Source organism: Caretta caretta, chromosome 4 (genome assembly GCF_965140235.1).
Source record: "Caretta caretta isolate rCarCar2 chromosome 4, rCarCar1.hap1, whole genome shotgun sequence".
Taxonomy (NCBI): Eukaryota; Metazoa; Chordata; order Testudines; family Cheloniidae; genus Caretta; species Caretta caretta.
The window spans coordinates 108817777-108841475 of record NC_134209.1 but is presented as its reverse complement, the minus strand read 5'-3'; the positions used below and the strand labels follow the sequence as shown (position 1 = coordinate 108841475).

The 23699-nt window shown below is 39.8% G+C and overlaps 2 protein-coding genes across 5 annotated transcripts in view; one reads left to right on the top strand and one right to left on the bottom strand.

Annotated features, from left to right (window-relative positions):
• Positions 1 to 23699, top strand: part of WDR19 (WD repeat domain 19) — a 127467-nt gene that overhangs the window by 96100 nt on the left and 7668 nt on the right. Inside the window, exons 30-37 of one of the 2 annotated variants that reach the window (XM_048848545.2) lie at positions 2720 to 2816; positions 4585 to 4709; positions 6631 to 6712; positions 8361 to 8511; positions 9951 to 10074; positions 11087 to 11163; positions 12422 to 12546; positions 13911 to 14098. In XM_048848545.2, the coding sequence (XP_048704502.2) occupies positions 2720 to 2816; positions 4585 to 4709; positions 6631 to 6712; positions 8361 to 8511; positions 9951 to 10074; positions 11087 to 11163; positions 12422 to 12536 (771 nt within the window). In that variant the 3' untranslated portion in view covers positions 12537 to 12546; positions 13911 to 14098. Of the gene's footprint in view, positions 1 to 2719; positions 2817 to 4584; positions 4710 to 6630; positions 6713 to 8360; positions 8512 to 9950; positions 10075 to 11086; positions 11164 to 12421; positions 12547 to 13910; positions 14099 to 23699 lie in introns of those variants that run through there. The other variant, XR_007356450.2, reaches the window with a different exon arrangement.
• Positions 15321 to 23699, bottom strand: part of RFC1 (replication factor C subunit 1) — a 73990-nt gene continuing 65611 nt past the window's right edge. For all 3 annotated transcript variants that reach the window (XM_048848547.2, XM_048848546.2, XM_048848548.2), the window contains 10 exons: positions 23336 to 23424; positions 22837 to 22974; positions 22262 to 22357; positions 22004 to 22102; positions 21183 to 21337; positions 20939 to 21056; positions 18498 to 18643; positions 17427 to 17640; positions 16792 to 16983; positions 15321 to 15906 (listed from right to left, as the gene is read on the bottom strand). In XM_048848547.2, the coding sequence (XP_048704504.2) occupies positions 15820 to 15906; positions 16792 to 16983; positions 17427 to 17640; positions 18498 to 18643; positions 20939 to 21056; positions 21183 to 21337; positions 22004 to 22102; positions 22262 to 22357; positions 22837 to 22974; positions 23336 to 23424 (1334 nt within the window). In that variant the 3' untranslated portion in view covers positions 15321 to 15819. The remainder of the gene's footprint in view (positions 15907 to 16791; positions 16984 to 17426; positions 17641 to 18497; positions 18644 to 20938; positions 21057 to 21182; positions 21338 to 22003; positions 22103 to 22261; positions 22358 to 22836; positions 22975 to 23335; positions 23425 to 23699) is intronic.

The following is a 23699-nucleotide window of genomic DNA, read 5'->3' as shown; positions in this document are numbered from 1 at the left end:
CAGTTGAAGAGTCATAATCTTTTCAGTCTCTTTCTTATATGGAAGTTTCTCCATGCTTTTAACAATTTTCTCACCTTTCTCTAAACTCCCTCTATTTCCACAATGTATTTTTTGAGATATGCTGAACACAGTATTCTGGGGGTGGGTACACCATTGATTTACATAATACCATTATCATATTTTCTATCCCATTCTATATATATCCTAATGCTTTTTGTTTTTATTACTACTGCAAATTGGGCAGAGGTTTCTGTTGAACTGTCTATAATGCTACCCAGGTCTTTTTAGATGAGTGGATTTTAGTTAATTTAGAACCCAGCAATGTGTATAAGTAATTCAGACTATTCTTTCCTATTTGCAATACCTTGCATGTCAGCATTGATTTCATCTGCTGTCATTGTGCCAACTTGTCTAGTTTTGTCCTTTGTCAGTTTTCTTCCTTCTTGACTAACCTAAATATTGTTGTGTCATCTGCAAATTCTACCCATTTGTTCACTACCCTTTCCAGTGCAGTAAAAAATATATCCATAACACTGGCCTTCGCAAAGACCTTGTGACACTTTGCGATTAGTCTTTTCCCATTACAAAAATTGATCATTTACTTCTGCTTTGTTTTATGTCCTTTGTTTCTAATTCATGAAAATACTTAGCTTCTCATTCCCTCACTACTTAGTTTCCTTAATAAACTCTTGTGAGGGCTTTTTTTCAAAGGCATTTTGAAAGTCCATGTAAATTGCCAGCTAGTTCTCTCTTATCCTTTATTTGTTGCTGCTACTTAGAGAATTTTAGTAGTTTATTAGAGCATGATTTGCCTTTACCGAAACTGTGCTAATTTGCTGCTATCATATCACATTCATCTAAGTGTTCTAGAATTTTGGTTTTTTTAATTATTCACCCAATTTTCCTGGTACTGAAGTAAGACTTGCTGGGCTGTAATGTCTAAGATTACCCCTTACCACTTATTTTAAAGATCGATTGATACCTTTGCTACCCTCTAGTCCTCTGGTATAGTAGCTGACTTTAATGATTACATATTTTTCATAGCAGCTCAGCCTCTTATTTCTTAAATTCCTTCTCATCTCTTGGGGTCTGTCTACACTGCAGTTAAAACCCAGGCCAGCCACAGGTGTTTAATTGTAATGTAGACATACCCTTGGATGTATACCGTCTGGCTCTGGTGACTTATTACTCTTTAATGGCTGGGTTTTATCACCCTTACTCAAGCAAAATAGTATCTTAGTCCATGAGAAGTACTGCTGATTTCAAAGGGGTTTCTGGCAGAGTACGGTATTATTTTGTGTAAGGGTGGCAGAATCTGGTATTAATTTATTCTCATCTTATTCCAGCACAACCTTTTTGATACCTCAGTATCTGATAGTACATCATATTTATTACCTGAAAAGAGAAGGTCTCTCCAACATCCTCTGTGGTGAAGACTGATTTAAAAAAATCATCTAAACTTCTCTACACTGCCCTTATCCTCCTTAAATTGCTCCTTTTATTTCATGATAAATCCAGTGGACTCACGCACTCTCCTGCAGGCTTCCTGATTCTGATCAACTTAGACTTCCTTGTTGTTGTTTTGCTGGTGCAGCTAAGGCTAGGATGAAAATTTTAACCATAGTATATTTTAATTAGGGGAAAAAAACAAATTCAGGTGCATATAAAAAAATTAAATCTTGAAAGTGCATACTTGCACATATGTACAAACATACTTAAACTATTTTGATAAAATATTAGTAAATTCAGTGGTAAGCTGTTTGTCTCCCTAATAAATGTACTATTTTAAAAAAAGGAGTAATTTTAATCCATTGTTCTTTATCTTCTACTGAATTAAGGGCTATTGCAATGGGCCATACAGAACAGAATTTCAAGGTCAACATTTTAGCATCAGTACTTTTTCTATAATAGTTTTAATTACAACTCAATTATAATTATTTAAAGGGTTATTGTAAGATACAAATGATACCTTTTTTTTTCCCCCCCATAATTGCTCCTCCACTACAAATTTACTGTGGAATACCAAAAAGCAGAAATAAAACCCATAGGTAAATTTCAGAAACTTCAATGATTGACTAGATCTGACATTACTGGAACAATGTAGCTGAATCAGTGTCCAATTTCTTCAATATTAGTCACCTCATGATCAGTGTACTTTTTCTTCAACTTTTTTTAAGCAGATTATGTATTTTAGAAGTTTTCATATATCAGCAGATTTACATTAATGTTACATTCCAGCTGAAAGAGGGGTCTCTTTCAACTGTATTTTCATGTACCGTTTATTAAGAATGGAAAAATTTCCCTGATTAGTTTCCTTCCTGAAACTAACCTTTTCCTCAATCCAAGAGCAGTTTGGGACTTATTGAGAAGAAGTTTAGAAACAATCTTAATCAAGGGGTGGAGGTCCAGTAAAAATTTCTCCTTGATGGAGAAAAAGGGAGAGAGATTTCTGCACACCACTTCCACCCAAAAATATTTTAAAAGCTAGCTAGTTTAGCAATGAAAGAAGTAGGAGTACTGAATCACAGTTTTGTTTGCACTGCCACAGGCAAAGAACACGATGCACAGGCAGACAGGGTATGGTCAAGCCACAGAGTTCACAGACAAATCTGAACTGCCTCTTGACATTAGCTTGAGATGGAGAGAGGTCGAGATCTAGAAGGTGATACAGCAGTATATATTCCATCAGCAAAATTACTTTTGTGTTGTTCTGATTAAGGATGCCAAGTATCTGTTCCGCTTGTACATGGCACTAAAGCAATACAGAGAAGCTGCCCGAACTGCCATAATAATTGCCAGGGAGGAGCAGTCTGCAGGTAGGTCACTCAATACTCTTACTTCATTCTGTTTTTACTGATGTGACAACAGGATTTCATTTTCCAACCCAGCAATATTTTAGATACTACTGCTTGTAGGAGTGTGCTTAAAGAAGGGCATATATGAATTTTAGAAAGACCTTCTTCTTGTGTGCACTAACGATTTTCTCTTATATCCAGTCTTTATTTGGAAGTGTGAAGTTGGCATTATGAGTTTAAAGCACTCTTATAGGGTGTGTATACACTGCAATTAAAAGCCTGTGGCTGGCCCGTGCCACCTGACTTGGGCTAAGGGGCTGTTTAAATGCAGTGTAGACATTCTGGCTTGGGCTGCAGGCAGACCCTCGCACTTTACAAGATCGTAGTGCCTGGGCTGTAACCTGAGCCAAAATGTTTACACCACAATTAAACAGCCCCTTAGCACAAGCTTGAGTCAGCTGGCATGGGCCAGCTGTGGGTTTTTAACTGCAGTATAGATGTACCCATAGTGACAGTGGTAAGTGGAGCCCTTTGGAAAGTGAGACTGGAAACTCATGGAGAGAGTCTCTTAGTTTCTTTTATTCCATTCCCAGTAGATTTATTAGTAGAGACTACCCAGAGCTTCACTTTTCCCCATAATGGAGACTATTCCTTAATTGCAGTTGCTGGTAGCCATGGCTTCTAATTTAGGGACTGATCCTCCAGTCCTTAGCTACATCAAACACTGATTTTAGTAGGAGTTTCATCTGTAATGATTGTTTTTAAAAAAACAGACTTCCAAAGGTTCTTTTTTTTGTGCAACTTGTTTTTTCTAAATGGTTGGTTAGATTTTAGATAGAGGGGAGAAAAAAATAAAATGAATAAGGAAGGGGTTGGGGAAGCAAAATAGTGTATCTCCTCCATTGGCTGCTCCCTGCTCTAGTCCAGGCAACGGTCCTAGAATAACTTTCTATTTTCTTTTAATTTAAAATAAGTCAAGGGAAATGTTTTTAAAAGAAAAACGGCAGCCTCAGGGACAAGGAGGACAATCACGTTTTGGGCAAGTTAACAGCTATCTGTCTGCTGCTCTGCAATGGGCTGGAAAATCTCAAACTCTTTGGCACTGAGTGTCAAAGGTCTGCTATGCTACAGCAGTGAAAAACAGTTTTGTGCTCATGGTGTAAGCATGGAACATAAAGGCTCAAGGTTTTATTATTCATTGCCTAAATTCCTTAAACCTGAACATATCGCAGTTATCCTGAAATAATCAAATGTGGTGCCTCTACTTTTAAGATTTAATTGATCTGAAGTGACATCTTTTTCCACCTGTTTACTTTAGCAGAGTACTATACAGACCTACACTTGAAGGATATTAAATTAAAACTTCAAATAACACACTGTATTCAACATTTAACTAATTATAGAAATAAGATGTGAAATAATCATTGTCCAGAAACAAAGGAAATCCATCCTAGGATGCCCTAAAACTACTCTTTTGTACTTTATTGGAAAAGTAATGGATGTTCCAACTTCCATTTTTAAAATAGGGGACAGCAGCATATCAAATCATGATCTACATGTGCTTTGAGCTGTTCCACATATGTCCTACTTTTTACATTTCTTCCCACGCCACACTAGTATTGTCTAGGATATTGTAGCAGGCATCTATGTGCTTGTGATTTTTCTAGACAAATTGACTTCCAAATTTTCTGCTCTTAGATTACAGCGAAAAGCTTACAATTGAGTTTAATTATATCCCCTGTGTAAGAGCATTGTTGTGAAAAATTACATTAACTTTTTTCTTTTAAAGGAAACTACCGAAATGCACATGATGTTCTTTTCAGTATGTATTCAGAACTCAAAACACAGAAAATTAAAATTCCTTCTGAGATGGCTACAAATCTTATGATTCTACACAGCTATATTTTAGTAAAGGTAATGCAGATTCAGAATTAGTGTTTTAATGAAGCAAATTCTATGCAATACTTATAAATTGCATAGATGGCTGCTATATGTAGATTAATTATGCTGGCATGTTTGTTGTTAGTACATACAGATGGAAGTTGGTAAATGCACTAGTTACAAGAATATTCCATTTCCATTCAGTGAGCTCGCTGCCTGTCAGTCATTTTATACCATTGAATAGCATAGTCCCAAAAGTTCTATTTACTCAGGATAGCCCTGGGTTTCTGTTACGTGTCTCGGGTCCTTGGGTTTATCCTATGCAACTGGGATCACATAAAAATCTAGTTGTAGTTTTACAATTACTAGAGATAAGTGGGGCTGCTAAAGCCTGCCTCTCTCTTTCCTTAGATTTCATTGCTCTGCCTGTGGCTTTCCATTTCCTCACCCAGGCAAGGAGATGGCAGGCTCAAAAGCAGTCAGTAGGAGCACTTTCAGCTGGCTTAAGGACAGGTCATAAGAAAATGGAGGCACCAAAGGAGTCATCCTCTGGGAAAGACCTCAGGTTGGGGCAGAGGGGGAAGAGAGAGGCCCTATAAAAATGCCAGAGGATAAAGACCAGACCTGAAGAGCTGTGTAGCTCAAAAGCTTGTCTCTTTCATCAATAGAAATGGGTCCATATATACCTCACCCACCGTGTCTTTCAGAGGATAGAGGGCTTAACGGCATCCCCCAAAACACACAATCTCACCCTCCAATGGCCCAAAGAAAATAAGTGGTGAGGCAGACATATAGGTGTCAGAGCCTCGTAGAGGTCTCCATCCATAAATGTTTGTGGGCCTCCCCTTACTGGTTCTGCATCTATTTTGGCAGTATCAAAGTGGAGGTTTTCAGGCAGTCACGTTACAAAGCATCAGATGTATCCCACTACAATATATGGGCAGAGAACTTGAGTTTGTAGACTGTATATAAGAGGAGACTATGTTTATCTTTGATTTTAGTAGAATTGCATCAGTGCACCACCAGCAGAAAGTTTGGCCCAGCATCTTTTAGAATGGTTTGATGCCTTAATAATCTGATCAGACAACCTTTAAATACACAAGTGGTTTGCTGATAACTTGGAGATTTGTCCATTGAAAAGTCTTATGGACAGCTACAGGCTATAAACTGTTGTTAATAAAACCTAAAATTAATGAAAGCTTAGAGAGGTAAAGCCCAAAGGAGAAAAAGTTACTAAAGTTTGAGAAGCTACGCTAGTAAAGATTAGCAGTAAGCTGTGCTGCAATACCAAGTATAGTATAGAGAGAGCCCTGCAAATCTGCGGATATCCATGGACCATTTTTGTGGCTAATGGATCGGATGCAGATAGAACCACACAGGACTCTACTCACCTGAGGCGCCCGGCCCACCGCGTCCGACTCATGTAGCCCAGGGGGCGCAGCACGCTTGGGGCCAGCAGTCAGTGGCTGGGGCTAGGTGGCACCCACTCACCACACCCATTCCTGCCCAGAAGCTTGGGCCCCTCAGGCAGCACCAGCGTCCCCACCATGCCCCTGCCATGGGGATTGGAGCAGGCAGGACCCCGGCTCCCCACTCCACTGTGATGCAACATGCACTGCTGCACTCGCACTGTGCCATCACTCATGAGTCCCTGGGAGCAGCATGCGATGCGACACCCCTCCGTGCTGTCCCTTACCCCCAGTCCGCACCCTCGCACTGCCTCTTCCCTGCAAGACACACACCCCTCCCCCTGCTAGCCCTTTTGAGACAGCTTGTTGCTGCAGATACAGGTAAAAAGTGGCTAGCAGATCCCGGGCTAATCCTGGCAGATGCACATTTTTGTATCTGCGCAGGGCTCTAAGTATAGCGTAGCCAAAGCTTTTACTAGTTTCAGATCCTCCAAATGCTGTAGCTGTAATCTGTAGTGTAAATATACCCACTTGTTTTATTTCAGACTCATGTTAAACGTGGAGATCACATGAAGGGTGCACGCATGCTTATTCGTGTAGCCAACAACATCAGCAAGTTCCCCTCACGTAAGTGCTGTCCACACACAAAAAAAGCGTAAGATAATTAACTATCCAGTACATCAGACAGATACTTTCCTCTTGTGCTACTGTTGTCCATATCTTTGAACAAGTGTAGGTATGTAGTAAAAGTTAAACCTGTCCTGCCATGGAAAACTTGCTTTGCTACATGGCATGTAGGTATGAAGGCCTTACAGTGATGAGGGCAACACTGCTAGCTAAGTGTGTGTCCTCAACCATAATAACTGCTAAATGGTTGCATGAACCACCGTCTCAAGATCATATGTAATTGGTGGGTCAACTCTGGGACCTTGCTACAAAACTCATCTGTCTTCTTTCAAATGTACTGCATCTTCAGTACGAGAGAGTACTGCAAGGCCAGGGAGTCTTACCATTATGGGCAATCCTTGCTTGGGACAAAGTACAGTGCAAGTTCAAGATCCTAATGCTTGGCTCGCTGTTATATAGTGGTTACCTCTAAAATTTCATTTTTTGCTTTGGTAATTAGACATTACTGCGGTATGCCTTATACTGTTACCTACTTACCAAAGGTAAAATTTCTTTGAGAAACGGCTACATGCAGAATCCTCTCACATCTGACACCAGTAGTGACAGTACATATGTCTACACCACACGTTCACTTTTCATCTGCTTACACATAGGCTGCTCTGCATGACCAGCACAGGCCAGCTCACTAACTCCTGCACTCTTGAACACATTGTGACAGAAATTATACTCAACTATTCGCTCCCAAGTTCCCAGCCAGTGATGTCTCTACCTAAGTTATCAGTCCAGAGACACTGTGAATGTTTTGCTATGAATAGAGCTAAGGCAAGAGGTGAACCATGACCATATTTGGGAAAGGTGGGGGTAATCTACCGATTCCCATGGTCATATGTTCAGTCTCAGAAATGCACCATAGTGAGAGGAAACCCAATGACTGGGATACATTAACAGGAATGTCCTATGTAAGACACGAGATAATTGTTCTGCTCCATTCAGCAATAGTGAGACCTCAGATGTATTACTGTGTCCAGTTTTGGGCACCATGTTTTTAGAGATGGGAACTGATTGGAGAGAGTCCTGAGGAGCACAACAAAAACAAGAGGTTTAGAAAACATGGCCTGTGAGGAAAGGTTGAAAGAACTGGGCATGTTTATTCTAGAGAAGACAAGATTGAGGGGAGAACGTAAGTCTTCAAATAGGTAAAAGGTTGTTTATAAAAAGTGTGGGAAAACAACTGGTCATATGTCCACCCACAGTAGGACAAGAAGCAATCGGCTTACTTGACAGCAAAGGAGATTTAAGTTAGATATTAAGAAATCCTTTATAATTATAAGGATAATTAAGCACTGGAACAGGTTCCCTAAGGAGGTTGTGGAATCCTTGTCTCTGGAAGTTTAAGAACAAGTTAAACAACGTGATGTAGCTGTACTTAATCCTGGCTCAGCACAAGGGGATGGACTAGGTGACCTTTTGAGATCCCTTCAAACCCTGCATATCTATGTGGAAATACAAGTACCAAAAATCTGTGTAGCTCTGTGCCCTGAATAAAGAATTGCTTCAAAAGCCTCTCAACCTTTTGCCTGTTTGCTCTTTTGCTAAGGTTTTTAGCATTGCTAGTGGTAGATGAATGTTTGCCATTGTTTCATTGCAGATATTGTCCCAATCCTGACGTCAACAGTGATTGAGTGTCATAGAGCAGGATTAAAAAACTCAGCTTTCAGTTTTGCTGCTATGTTGATGAGACCTGAGTACCGCAATAAAATAGATCTTAAATACAAAAAGAAGATTGAAGCAATGGTCAGGTGAGCCAGGCTAATATGATTTAAGTGCAGACAACAGAACAACTTTATCTGTAGCATTATTTTTCCTCCATAAAATCTACAATGTTTACATATTTTTCCTTAATCCTTACCTTAGGTTGGGAGGTTAATTTCCAACTCCTCTAAAGACTGAGGCCCTTATTTTTCATTGTCTTGCATGTGTTATAGTCATTTACCTCTGTGCAAAGTGGGTGTAAAATGCCCCCTAACCAGCTGCAATCCTTTACACCCATTTTGCACAGGTGTGGAAGCCTATAGTGAATTGAACCTATGAAGTCGTAGTAGTTCTCCTATATTTGTATTTTCAATGGGCAGTTGTTCAGCATCACTATTGTGCACTTTGTAGAACGGCACAAAGACAATCATTTAAAAGGGAGACAAGGCCAAGGATAAATACCAAGTTAAAAAGGCAAACTCTCCAATTCCTTCTCCCTCCCCCTTTGTAATCTGTTTAGACCACAAATTCTTAGAGGCAAAGACCTTTTTTCCTAGTATAATAATACTGTATAGATAATAGCGATGGTGTGTTTATCCTACATATCTAAAGCTCCTTGCCTGCTTTTTAGGTGCCACTGTAAAAATCTCCCAGCCAGCATGCCAAACGGCTCTGCTATACTCATAAAACCCTATCGGAGACTTGTGGGAGGAGTTTTGACTGCTCTGATCAATACACCTGATAGCTCCTGTCTGGCAGAATAAAATAATCAGGGTACAAAATCTGATCCTTGCCAAATTTTATAAAGTATTTTAATGAAAATCTCTAATTATTCTCAAAGCTCATTATGCTGAGACATTGGAAAGTGCTATGAAAGAGGATCAAAGCCTTTTATCTATAAAGTTCCATAACAGAGTATATCTAGAAATCACTTAGGAAAACTAATTTTAAGTGTCCCTTCTCACTGCGTTCATATTAGTTCTAATGTAAACATTTTATAGTAGAATCTGGATCAGGATACCTCACCACCATACATACTTGCTGAAAAAGAGCCTATGGACTGCAACTCCATGGAGCAGAAACTATAGTCCAACTATTACAATTCTGAAGCTTAAATTCTAATATTTAACACCTAAATATCATGGTGAGTGGTGCCTAACAGAGTAAGATTAGCTATTACATACTATATATACACCATTTGTTACTGGGATATTTGAGAAATTAAGAATTCAAAACAGTGATCAACATTGCTCAATGGCAAATAAATGTTTCAAATTAAGGGCCCACTTACAATGGTAGGCAGTGTAAGGAAAATATGTGCAGTATCTAAGGGAAAACTGGTGAAGAGGGAAGGTGACAGAAAATATTGTTAACTGGAAACTGTACGTTACTCAAAAAAATTAATGTTTTGCTCTTTACAGAAATAAGGTGTGGTCTTTTGTGAAGGAGTTCTTGTACTTGATTCATATCCATATCTTATTTCTAGACGACCAGACACATCTGAGGCAGAAGAGCCAACTACACCATGCCCATACTGTGAATTCCTGCTCCCAGAGTGTGAACTCCTCTGTCCTGGATGTAAAAACAATCTTCCATATTGCATTGCAACTGTGAGTATTTTTAATTGAATGACAAATTCCCCTCCTCCCAGCACACATGCACAGTTTGAGAATGCTTCCTTTAGTATTTAGCACTGTGTACCAGGTCTGCCTCTTCCCCCTTCTTGAAATGTTTTTATGAGTAACATTAGTCTAAATTTGTAACTGATTCAGACATGTTTGTCCAGTCTCTATCCCCATTGTTTAAATGAGAACACAAAATAACTGACTATTGCTAAAATGTAATGAAACCAATTAATTTTTACAGTCAAATTATAAGGTGTATGGTAAGGGAAAGAAAGGTGTGTGTTTTCAATTGTGCACAATGTCAGAGTTCCAGAGATGTAACATCTACATATTTATGGAACTTCTTTAAATTAAGAGTGTACACAAGAAGGAAGCCATCTCACTCTAAGCAGACTATCACAGAAACTGCTGCTTTGCCTGCAACTTTGTGATCTCAGGTTGGATAAGGTGGTATGCAAACAGATGGCCTCACAGCTCTGATGCCTTCAGTATGCCTGATTAGCAAGTGAAATCTTGTACCTAGAACAAACTCCAATATAAAAAAAAAAACCTAAATTTTTGCTAAATATCTGGGACTGCTGTTTACTGAGTTACCATTTTAAGAGTTTATAATGGTCATGGTAATTGTCCCTTGCTCTTTTCTACCAAAAAGAGGGGAAGAAGGGAGAATTACAAATAGCAGAAAAATGTTCTGAATAAGAAGATGCAGAATTTCATAACTTCTTAAAATACACAGCACTATTCATACAGCAACAGATGCAAAAATGAAGTATCCAAATTATTATAATCTTATGTAATGATCACTTAGAAATAAATTACAGTAGCATTAAATCTAGCCACACTGTAGGGTATTTGATACTATTGCAAGTTAGTGTCACTATTCCTCATGAAACTTTTTAGAGTTAAGATCTTTTGCTGCAGAAAGGAGCAGAGCTGAAGACTCAGTACGCTGATTATTACGCAAACACTTACAATCATTAAAAACTTTCACCTGCAGGGTCGGCATATGGTAAATGATGACTGGACAGCCTGTCCAAATTGTGACTTCCCTGCCCTGCACTCAGAGTTTAAAAAGTAAGTTGGAATCTTTCCTGCTGAATAAGGTTTTTTTTTTTTAAAATAGCAAAGACCCTTTTCCTCAGGAAGGAGAAGCATTAAGCCTCTCATTGTGATGGCCCATCATTTATCCTTATCCCACACTTTCAGCATAGCACTACCTTAGCATGAACCCAGGTGGGCGTATCGAATGCATGCTACAAACAGCCGCTGATGCAGTGTTGTAACCCTTGAAAGAAACTAGCAAGGGTGGAAATAGGCTTCTGCAACTTCCCAACACTTTTCCTTCCCATCCCCCAAGAGGCTGTGCAGAAACACACCAATACTGGCCGGAGGAGCCCCAACTATCGATGTGGTCCCCTTGAGATTCAGAGGACCAAAGCAGCTGTTCCCCCGTCCCCCCAACACACTCTCCCCATAATGCCTGGTTCCAGAATAAGAATACACCTTGGCAGAGCTTTGACCACAGCTATTCTGCCTTAAACAAGGGAATAACTCTTGATTGGCAGTCACAGGGAAGTAAGAGCAGTTCCTCAGCTCAGTTAGTGCTTATTATTGACATTTGAACAAAACTACTTTGTCAGTAGAAAGCCTTCCCTTTCTCTTTATTCTATTAATCAACTCTTTTTAGATTTGCATATTTTACTTTCAAACCTGAGTAGCCATAATACTGCATATTTGATTTCTCAAATGAGACTGGAGCTTTAAATAGAATTACTAACATAGCCCATGTCCACAATACAGTAGTGGGCTAGACAGCCTTCCAAGAGCTTTATGTGCTTTACTAGAGCAGCCTCCAAGAAATCCCTTCTTTCCGAATTGTAAGTAGTTACAACAGAAACTGAATTACAAACACCAGAGTTACAAACTGACCAGTCAACCCACATCTGATTTCGAAGCACACAAGCTAGCAGCAGCAGACCAAAAAATACAAAGGGAAAAGCAGCATTTTTCTTCTGTATAGTAAAATTTCAAAGCTGTATTAAGACAGTGTTCAATTGTAAACTTTTGAAAGAACAACCATAACGTTTTGTTCAGAGTTACAAACAACCTCCGTTTCAGACATGTTTGTAACTGAGGTTCTACGGTAGTTGACATCTTACAACGGAGTCATTTTCCCCTTCCCACCTTCTAAAATTGATAGGTTTTAAGGCCAGAAAGAATCATTATGATTATCTAGTTTGATCACCTAATTTTCCCCTCTAATTCCAGCATCAAGCCCAACACCATGTGTGTCAGGAATGTAATTTGACCTGAAATATTTCTTTTAAAATAGTATGTTGCAGAGTGAAAATATATGTCCAATGTGTTCAGAAAGAGTTAGCATGGTCCATCTTAAGAAGATAGCTGACTGCACACCATACCTCAACCCAGAAGAAATGGAACAGTGAATTTATTCAAGTAAGTCCTACTGCCACTTCCAGAACAAACCCTAGGAAGATATGCAAGAAATGAGCCAAGATACAGTGACTAGCTTGATGAACTGTAGGGAAAATGGATATTTATATAATTACAAAACTTAGTATAGGTTTCAGAGTAACAGCCGTGTTAGTCTGTATTCGCAAAAAGAAAAGGAGTACTTGTGGCTCCTTAGAGACTAACCAATTTATTTGAGCGTGAGCTACAGCTCACTTCATCAGATGCATACCGTGGAAACTGTAGCAGACTTTATATATACACAGAGAATATGAAACAATACCTCCTCCCACCCCACTGTCCTGCTGGTAATAGCTTATCTAAAGTGATCATCAGGTGGGCCATTTGTGCTGGATTTGTGCTGGAAATGGCCCACCTGATGATCACTTTAGATAAGCTATTACCAGCAGGACAGTGGGGTGGGAGGAGGTATTGTTTCATATTCTCTGTGTATATATAAAGTCTGCTACAGTTTCCACGGTATGCATCTGATGAAGTGAGCTGTAGCTCACGAAAGCTCATGCTCAAATAAATTGGTTAGTCTCTAAGGTGCCACAAGTACTCCTTTTCTTTTTGCGAAAACTTAGTATACTAATTTGCTTGTTTATATGAGAACTGCATGGTATTCCTTGCCCTCCAAATTTTAGAGTCAGTCAAAGATGAAGAATATGTGCAGCACCAAGCACATGGTAGTGGCTACAGGCTGAAGCAGATTGAGAACCCATCTATGTGATAAATAAGAATCAAAACTAATGGTTTGTAGTGCCTTCTTGCCATCCTGTTTGACAACTTCAGGTAGCAAGTTTTGGCTTGAAATGCTCAGTCTTCAAAAAATGCAACCAAATTCTCACCACCTTCTGCCATTAATTCACTCTTTACCCTATTTTACAGTAAATACTGTACTGGTTAACATTTTGGATCCACTATTTGACATCCTAATTCTATTTTCAGGTACCAGAAAGTTTTGGAGAGAATGTTTAGCTAGAATCTACACATTGGTTTGTAGTTCAAGTGGACAAAGCATAGTACTGTTCAGCTACCAACTATTCTTACGTGAGAGTAGTGTATTGTACCTACAGTCCTGTAGATTTACACTGTGTATTAAGCACTTTTAAAAAGAAACTGCCACCATAAGCAGCACACTAATATTTCACTTTTTAGTTGTAGTACATATCTTCTCCAACTATTGTATTTAAACATCAATCCTGACTATGAAAGAGGTTGTTTTATAATAATAATAGTTCATTATTAGAAGATTGACCAGATTAATTTGTTAATGCATTGAAAAGTCAGTTTGATACAGTTGCCTCTATTTTGAAGACTGAATAACTGCTCCTCTTCATTTTCAGAATGATTGGGTCCTCCTGGAGTGTTGGGCCATTAAGGAAGCTCCTTATCAGTTTGGTGGATATTTTTTCCAAACAATTTAATACTGGAGCAGTTGTCAGTTCTCCATTTTGTGATACAAAAATTAACAAAATGTTTACAAATGTACTTACTGAAAGCAGAATAAATCCAATTTTATCCTTGCGTTTAACTTTAATTGATAAAGTCTGTTCAGCTTCAGCAGCACAAATGGGAATAGTGCCAACTCTTCGTTTCAGCATTCTCTGCTGCATATGTCAATTTGTCACTTCATTTGAGAGGGTAGAAACAATAGAATTCCCTCTACAGCTCTGAGGTGATCGCTTCCATGTGTGTTCATTTATAGGCAATTCATTACTGGAGGGGTCGATAGCTAGGAGATGTGGATAAGTAATACAAATAGCTGAAGGAAGTAAACACCACAGAAATTTAGCATAATAAAGAGGACATCGCACTAATCTCAGAACCTTGGGGTATACCTATTTAAAGTTTTTCTAACTGTTAGTGGTGTTTAAATTATAATGGCAACCTTTACAATATCCTGTCTGTATTGCTTCAATTCCACAAGACTGCTTAGGAAACTTGAGCTAGAAATTCAATGGAGGGGGGAGAAAGCCCAATATGCTTTTACCCAAAGTCTATCAGGCTTTGGGATTTTTTCCTATGCTTTGAACTTTTAGTTCCTAAACAATGCAGTAAGGGCACTATAGAGCAGGGATGGGCAAACTTTTTGGGCTGAGGGCCACATCGGGGAATAGAAATTGTATGGAGGGCCATGAATGCTCACAAAATTGGGGTTGGGGGTGTGGGTGGGGCTGGGGATGAGGAGAGGCTCAGGGGTGCAGGCTCTGAGTTACACTTACCTCAAGCAGCTCCTGGAAGCAGTGGCATGTCCCTTCTCTGGCTCCTATGCATGGAACACTCTCGGAGCAGGGCTATGCCATGACAATCCAATGCCCCGGCTGGAGCACCAGAGCAGGGCAAGCCCCGGACCCCGCTCCCCAGCAGGAGTTCGTAGGCCAGCAATCCAGCCTGCAGGCCATAGTTTGCCCACCCCTGTGTAGAGCCTTAAACATCTCCTCCTCCTCCTCGTCATTTTCATAATGAATACATGCAATTTTAATTCCATAGCACAAAAGCATCCAGAAGTGCTAATTCTCATTGAGTATTTTCCACTGCTGGCTTAAACCAGACAATAATAGAGCTTTTCCATGCCTCTCTAATTCAACAAAATGAGGGGGAGAATGGAGGTGGAAGGCAAAACCCAGGGAAGAAATTCTAATACACACTGTAGCCCCAAAAGCTCATGTCGATTGTTATTAAGACTTGCTGGGGACAAATATGGTCTCCAAGCTATGGAAAAGAGGGGGGGAGAACCTGAATAAGCCAAAATATTTGTGAAACTAATTTTATTGCAATTTTATACATTGCTGCATTTTTATAATGTACAAAAGAAATATGCAATTTAAATTTTTTGCAGTATGTACAAGATTTCACCACATAATAGCAGAGATTTAGTAAAAAGGTTCAAAGTCCTGTGAAGAAAACTATTAGTATAAATTGCAGGAAGCTAAACCCCTCTTTCAACATGTTACTGCTGAAACTACAGGTGACCTTCCAGCAGCAGACTAAAGTCTGCATTTTGTTAACATGCTCCAAAGCATAAAAAAAAAAAAAAAGATTGTAAACATTTACATTACCCCTGCATATTTGGATTGCAAAGCAGCCACACTACCTCTATAAGAGGAGCATTTTCAGCCCACTGGTTCTACCCTTCCAGCTGCAATGGAATCACTGCTTCACATTACTGAAAGTGGGTATCACTGAGCAAGCAAAGCTGTGTCCAAAGCTAGAGTGGTTACCCAATGTAATCAGTCAGTATTGAACTGTTTCTCATTTCTTTCCTTTTCCTTTTCCTTTTTTTGTTTCTTCGCCGTTTGCTGCTTTTGACAGCTTGGAAGATGACTTTGCCTTTTTTTGCTGGAAATAAAATGTTAAAGTTTAAAATGCAGGTTCAGTGTGCCGTGCCACATTGTGACAGAAAACAATCAGCATGGCAACATTCTCAATAAGGATATCCTAAACAGACAATATCAGTTACTTCCAATTTGTGTCCTAATCCTGAAGCAGTCAGTAACCTAAATAAAACCTCTACAGTGAAACAGGACCAGGGCCATACACTTCATTACATCTAGGGGCTCCTTGCATCCCTCCATTCCTTCCCTAAAAAGTCCCTGTGTGCCACCCTTCCATCTCCTGCACACCAGGGGCTCTGTACCTCCCCCACCATTCTTCTCTGTCTGGGAGTTAAGGCATTCAGGATGGCAACAACATTTTAAACTGTATTGGGACAATGAGCAACACAGAGAAATTGCTGGTGTCAGCAAAACATTTGTTTTATAGACAATTAGAGTGGATTGAAAGTGCTGGCTCTGGCAACCAGATGCAAAGAGCTCTGCAAGTTGCCCTTTTGCTTTTCCGATTTTCACCGAAGTGGTCAAGGTCTGTCCTATTGATGCCGAAAGCATTCCCTGAAATTATGGAATTGATCAGATGAGGTGTTCAATTGCATTACAAACAGAAAGCACCAAGTTGAAAATTGGCTGAGTGAAGTGAGACCCTATAAACTGCTACATGACATAGACAACAGTGCTCCAGCCAAAATTTCAAACCTACCATCAGAAAATGCTACCCAGTTTGCAACAAGATGAGATTTAGGAGAGTCAAAGTTAAACACCCAGCAAACCGGCAAGTGTGTATTCTAGCCCCGGTGCAATGAGCCCTGGTAAGATGGTCCAACTTCTCACAGGAGACAGATGGGTTTCCTTGGTGTTACACGTCTCTACTATTAGCTGAAAGTATTACCTTGATCATTGCATCACTTTCAATAGTATCTTGCTCATCCTCATCAGACTGCAATTCGTCAGCATTCAATTCTTCATTCACTTCTGAAGCCAACCCGGGCCCTGGCAGCCGTTTAGATGTTTTTACTGCATGCAGGGCATATGGTGTCAAATGTGCCTCTTTGTTATAGGCACGTGTAAAAGCTGCTTTGACCTGTTCAGGAGTGGGAGACACACTATAAGCACTAAATTAAAGACTCTATACATTTTTTGGCTAACCAAGCTATGATCTGGCCAAGGATTCCCCCAGAGAAGAGTATTTGTATGCCTAAGGCTTGCAGAGAAGGAGACAGCTATCAGGGAAAGGAATGTGGGGAGTACACAGGAGGATGCATCTAAGATGCATACTGAGGGCCTAATCTGTATTTCTTTTTTGAGATTCAGTCACTTGGCTACTGAGTACTTGAAAGCATGGTTATAGATCAGCTTTCAAAATTGTAACTCTGGGAGCAGAAATGGTAACCTGCTTCAGCCATCCATCTCCTGTCCCAATGCCACATCACAGTGGATGCTATTCTGTGTTTTATTCATAAGACCAAAGAATTACCATACATTTATAGGAGGAGGTAATAGCAGAACATAACTAGTGAATTTTACCTTGGGGTCCAGTTTAGAAAAGGGACTAGGTTTGCCTCCCCAGCTGGATATTTCCATAATATTTTCAACATCTTCTCTCATCAAGCAATAGGAGTCCATGAATGTTACAGCATCCTGTACACCTTCTGTTCCAAAGCTTGTCAAGGGTCTAACAAGTGCATCCCGCAAGTATGACAAATACTCCATGTTTACGGCTCTCTTGCTGGTGTGGGTTCTTGCCAAATGAAGAGAGATTGCATTAAACAGGATTTCCCTGAGGCTCATTCCTAAAGGTCAGCTCCCAGTGCAAATCAAAATACACCCTCACGAGCAGGCTCTCACCATGTTAAGAATCAGCAGTGTCTAGGAACACCACAATGCAGGCTGCATTTCTGTATGGAGCTACCAGTGCTGAATAATTACAAATGCCCCTGCTACAAGATATCCAGATTGCGGCTCTGGACAGAGAGTATCATTCACAGTGGACTAGCTAGCAAGGGTCATCCCACAACAAAATTAAGTAGGAAATTAGGTCAAACCATAATTGATTTAAATACAATTATATTGTCAAGCTATTTTAATGGCTGATTATACAAAAATTGCTTTATAGTCTGCCTACTGACCACCTTAGTGCTGACCCAATGTTAAAATTAAATGTTATTAGAAGCCTATGACTAAGCTCTTGGAATGCGACCATTGCCAGCCAATGCACATGTATCTGTGTCCTTACCCTCTCTCTAATGGACCTTTTAATATTAATTTTAAAAGGAGGAACCTATAGCAAATAGAGGCTTTTCTGCTTTCCACACATTTTGCTCTGACCCTAGTAAGACCAGTGTTACCTTCTCTCCCAAACCCCATTCAGTCCCGTCCCTAATCCATTTGCTCTCCTTTCTCATTGGTGCCCTCTCTCTCATTAGGAGACATCAGTCTCTCATTTCTCTCCTCACCTGCTTCTCTCCAGAACCTAGTTCCTCCTAACTGCAGCAAGAGATAATAATCTAAAAGGGAGCCCAGTTACATTAACTACCAGTAAGAACAAACATCCCAAAATAGTGTACACTGGGAAACACAGAGGGAGGTCTGCATTACCTGAGACTCATGTGCAGTGCCAGTTCTTGAACAATCCGGTCATGTTTGCCTGTGGATGAAAATTTCCCCAGCCAGCCCGGAAAGTTAGGAAACTGTGACATGTAACCTCTCATTAGTTCCCCAGGGAGAACACTCGAATAAATGGCCTGAAAGGTGAAGTACACATGAAATTCAGTTCAAAAGTAAATGTTTAACACTGGCACCAGGATTTCCTGAAGCGACACACTGAAAATACAAATATTGCTAAGGCAATAGTGGCGTGTTGTAGAAGTTAAAGATAGAGCAGACATGTACAAATATAGGGTATGTCTACACAGCAATGAAAGACCTATGGCTGGCCCAGGTCAGCAGACTTGGGCTCAGACTGGAGCCCAGGTTCTAAGACCCTGCGAGAGGGAAGCATCTCAGAGCCCGGGCTTCAGCCCAAGCCAGAGTCTCTTGACTGCAACTTCTAGCCATGCAGCCCAAGCCCACTGACCTGGGCTCTGAGACTCAGTGCCAGGGGTTTTTTAAGCACAGTCCAGACATACCCATAGGGTATCTGGGAGGCTGTGGAATAATCTCCAATGAGAAGTGGAGGAGGCCATATAATAAATTCTAATGCCAGAAGGGACCATTTGTGATAGTCTATTCTGACCTCCTGCATAGGCCAAAAAACTTCAAACAGGAATTATTTTGGGGAACTAGAGCAGATCTTTTAGAAAAATAACCTTGTTTAAAAAATGCCAGTGATGGAGAATCCCTGGATACAGACAGAGCTAAACTGGGCAAGGCAATAGAAAACGTAGAGAAAGGGTGGAGACAATCCTACAGTGGTAATGGGATGGATTATTAGGTCTTTCTCATTTTTAACTTCTAAAATGCACCATATCCACCAAAAGAAAAATCCCAGATCTTTTCTTATTCTAAACATTATTATGGCCAGCATCCTGTCAATATTAAATCTGAATGATTAGTTTAATCCCTGTAAATTGGCATGTTTCTAGAAGTGAGCACAAAAAGTTCAGTATCCCTTGCAAAGGAAATGCATATTTCCTAGTATTTTAACCACTTTAACAGCAACAGATATATCTGGTGTGCCAGCCATAAGCACAACTGATTGTGCACCACCCCGCCCCTGTCCCTCAGGTCAAGGGATATGAATCCCTCAATATAGGCATTATGGATTTCAGGGGTATTTTCAGTCATATAGGTAGAGCTGAAATACAGCTACTGATACATGGCATAGAAAAAGGATCATCCATGGGATATGGTGTCTCAGAATGGGATAAATTAAAAACCTAACAGACCAGGGCTGGAGCTGACGTCTTAGTCCACCTAACTGTCATGGGCTTTGGTACAGAGGCAGGCCGTTCTTGATGTTTCTGGCTCAGCTGCCTTCAGAACTAGGCACCATGCACAGCTTTTAAAACTCCTTTTGGGGTTTCAGTCGGGGCACAGCCTCAGCACCAGATTGAGTCCTTAAAGGCTGCAAAACACTATTAAAATACAGAATACCCCAAAACTCAAAAACCACTATCCTAAAACTGAATTATTTAACAGTTTTGGGTACTATACCAGACTAAATGTGATGACAAACACAGAGGATCCTGTCTGCTCTCTGTGGTGAAGGAACTGAAGTGGCTGGCAGAAGTAAACTCCTTTATATATACAGCCTTGGCCACCAAACGTTTAGCACCTTGACGGGACACTCATGCATCCCCCAAAGGACACAGCTTTCAAGAGGTTTCTGTGAACTTGACACCAGGGGCACGACAGTGTTTCTCAAAGTTTGTGTGACGGGGAGAGGGAGAGGGAGAGAAACGCCAGAGGACTGGCCAAGAGGGCATGGACAGATCTCCAAGTTGTTCTCCAGATTGTCAGCTTTAATTTTAAAACAAACAGTCTAGCAATTATGGTGGCTAAGAAAACTTTCAAAATGTGACAGTGTAACCAATGAAGAGGTGCCTGCCTGAGTTTGCAAAGAGCCTGATAAATACCTGTGAGATCTGAATTGTCTCATTCATTTCAATTAATACTAACTCAGATGCCAATGATGTCACTTTAAATGTGAACACTGTTTTTCCCCCAAGAGAGTGTGAGATGGTGGTGGCGGGGGGATTACAAGGACTAGCAAGGGAGACAGGGGACACCCACATGATGATAAAGACCTATCCATCTTAATTTTCTACGACATATGACAGGGTTTCAGGGGACATGCAATTTCCTGAAAAGAGGCTCAAGCTTTCAGAAGTTCGGGAAATGCTGTATTAATACAGGAGATGCTTTTCACTCACGTGAATATGGGAAATGGAGTCCAAATGGCAGAATGTAGCATTTGAACTGAAGAACAATATAACTGTACAAACTATAAATTATAAACCAGGACAGCAATTTCAAGGGAGTGGTCTGGTAATTGGGACATCCTTATGTTACGTTTGAGAAATGAAAGAAGGGTTTACCTGCGTAGGCAGAAGGTTCCAGTTTTGCTTACTGCGAATCTGCCTGTCGACTAGATCACCATCACATATACTGTCTGCTGCTCTGCTCAGTAGCATCAAGTGTTTTATCATGTTACCTCTGGAAAAAAGTAGTTGTCCATATTGCTGCAGGAACCTCCACATATTTTTGACTCTTTAATATATCTCACGCACTCCCCTCATACCACCCTTCCAGTTCCACCATTTGTGATTTTGGACAACTCACCGAGCAGCAACAGGTTTCACATGTACATAATTTTCTTGGACAAAAAGAGGTGCTAGAGAGTAATCATGGAAGAATAGGTCGGATTTGTCTATAAGAGACATGCGAGCAGTTTCCTCTCCAGCAGCAAAAACCTTCCTGACAACATCAAAGGGGCCCTAAAACAAAGGCATTTTAAAAAGCTGATCACACAACAACATGCACTGCATCTTCCACGAATAGTAGATGAGGACAGGAAGTAATTATAGTGACGGCCCATAGCTATCTCCGGACTCTAATATAAAACTCTGCTCTGCTATAGATCTCAAAGTGCTTTATAAACATTAAGACTTAAGCTTCAACATCTCTGCGAGTAGACTGAGGTAATGTTATTACTATCTGTGAGTATGAATGATTGTCGAGGATAGGAAGGAGTGAGCTCCATAATCTTTAACCTTCAGGGAGCTGCCAAGTTAGTCCTTAAAAAAAAAAAATCACTATAAAAAAAGCTATATTGCCTGCCTACTTCATCTAAAATATTTTAACTTCGCACAGATAAATTAGATCTGCACAGTGAGATTGATCCATAACGGGCTTCAAGGAGCATTCCGCTCTCACCAGTTCTGGGAAAAACTCTACTTCATTTTTTTTCTTGGTTTTACTCTTCAGTTATGATGACAAAAAACTTTAGCAAATAAGTGGGTCTGGTGCATACTCAAAACACTTTTTAAGTAGCTGACCACCTCTGTATATTTTGACTACTAGTATTTTATTTCTATTGTTGCACTTCTGGTTACTAGGAGCAAATCTATTAGCAGCTGATCCAAGATGTACACTCCTCTTACCAGTTTGATATCCTTTTTGGCTTTGCTGGCATCAGCTTTTGCCTCATCATAGGTCAGTGACTTATTTTTTGTACACCACATACTAAGATTATGTAAAACCTGGGAACAAACAAAACAGACAGCTTAAGTATTGCTTGACAGGACAAAGACGTAGGAAGAAAATCTGATCTCTATGCAAAAGCAGCAATCTAGCATTCATGTGCTACAATGCAAGCATGAACTACAGGCTACCAAGATTTGTCTAGGTGTATAACTGACCTGCCTAATGTCTTGATTTGCTGCCAGAATTATCTCATTCATAGCTGGAGCGGGTATCTTTAACCCTTCTTTAAATGCAATAGACATCATGGCACCCTGTAATAAGCAAAATATTCGAAAGAGAAAAATATCTTGAGTATTTTTGTACATATAATGTAGTTAAAATAGAATAAAAATGATGGGCTAAATATGCTCATTTACAATGAAGAATGTTACAATTATTTTATTTCAATTTACAAGGTATGATTTTTTTAAACAGTCCTCTTTCAAGTATGCAGGTCTACTACCCATTGTAACCTTTACAACTTGCTTGGCTCTTTTGAAGAATGAGGCCACTTTCTTAGATGCTTAACTATGCATCCACTTTTGAAAAGGTGAGCAATAGCCAACAAGACCCCCCTCCTCCCTGCAACTACTGAAGTTATTCCGTGCAATCTAATTTTTGACCTTTAGGTGTTGGTGAAAGTTTCTAATTCTACCAGTGACTTGAAAACTAAAAAAACAGATCCTTGTAGAGAATTGGCTGCATTCAAAGCAATGCTACTCAATGAACAACCTAATGTCACAATTCCTACCTTAATCTGTTCTAGCCGAGGTCTCTGAAAGCGAAGATCAAAACAGTAATGGACCAGGGAACGAATCTTGGGATGGTTCCGATCATTACACATACAGATGATAGGAATCTTTGTGGTTTTAATCAGACCAATTAACTCCTACAATTTAAACACGTTTACAGTGTAAATGTTAAAAGTCTTCATATACCACACATAGCTTAAAGCAGCTTATGAGTCAATACCTGGGTCAAATCCTCAGCTAGTGTAGATCAGCATAGCTCTATTAACTGTAATACAGTTATATTATAGATCTGGTCCTTCTTTTCTAACTCTCATTTATCACTCTATTGAAATAGAAAATTATTTCTACTGTGTCTCAAACCGTGCAGTTCAAGCAGGTTTTTTTAGTACTTTAAATACTCAGCTCTGTGATGAGATTTTTATTATCTAGATTAACTATTTTGCCCATATAAATGTTATACATTTTACTAGTGACAGCAACAAACGGTAGGTGTTTCACCTGTATTCCTCCTCTGTCTTCATTCCCTGCCATTCCATCCACTTCATCCATGATCAATACATGTTTCATGCTAACTGAATGGGATGTTCCTAAAAAATTAATAAGGACAAGTGAAGTTGCACTGAAATACTTATTTCCCAAGGTTATAGAGGTACTGCTCTTTACACAACTCTCTACAGTTAAATCTATATTAAATGTTAATTTAATCTCCTGTTCTGCCAGTCGCACATACAGTACACTCAAAATACATGTTCACACCATAGTGCTGACTGATTCTCTTGTCAGGTCTATAATATCCAGTCCTATCCAGCAAAAGAGCAATTATACAGTTTCTTAGCAGTTTGTGTAACTCCCACAACATAAT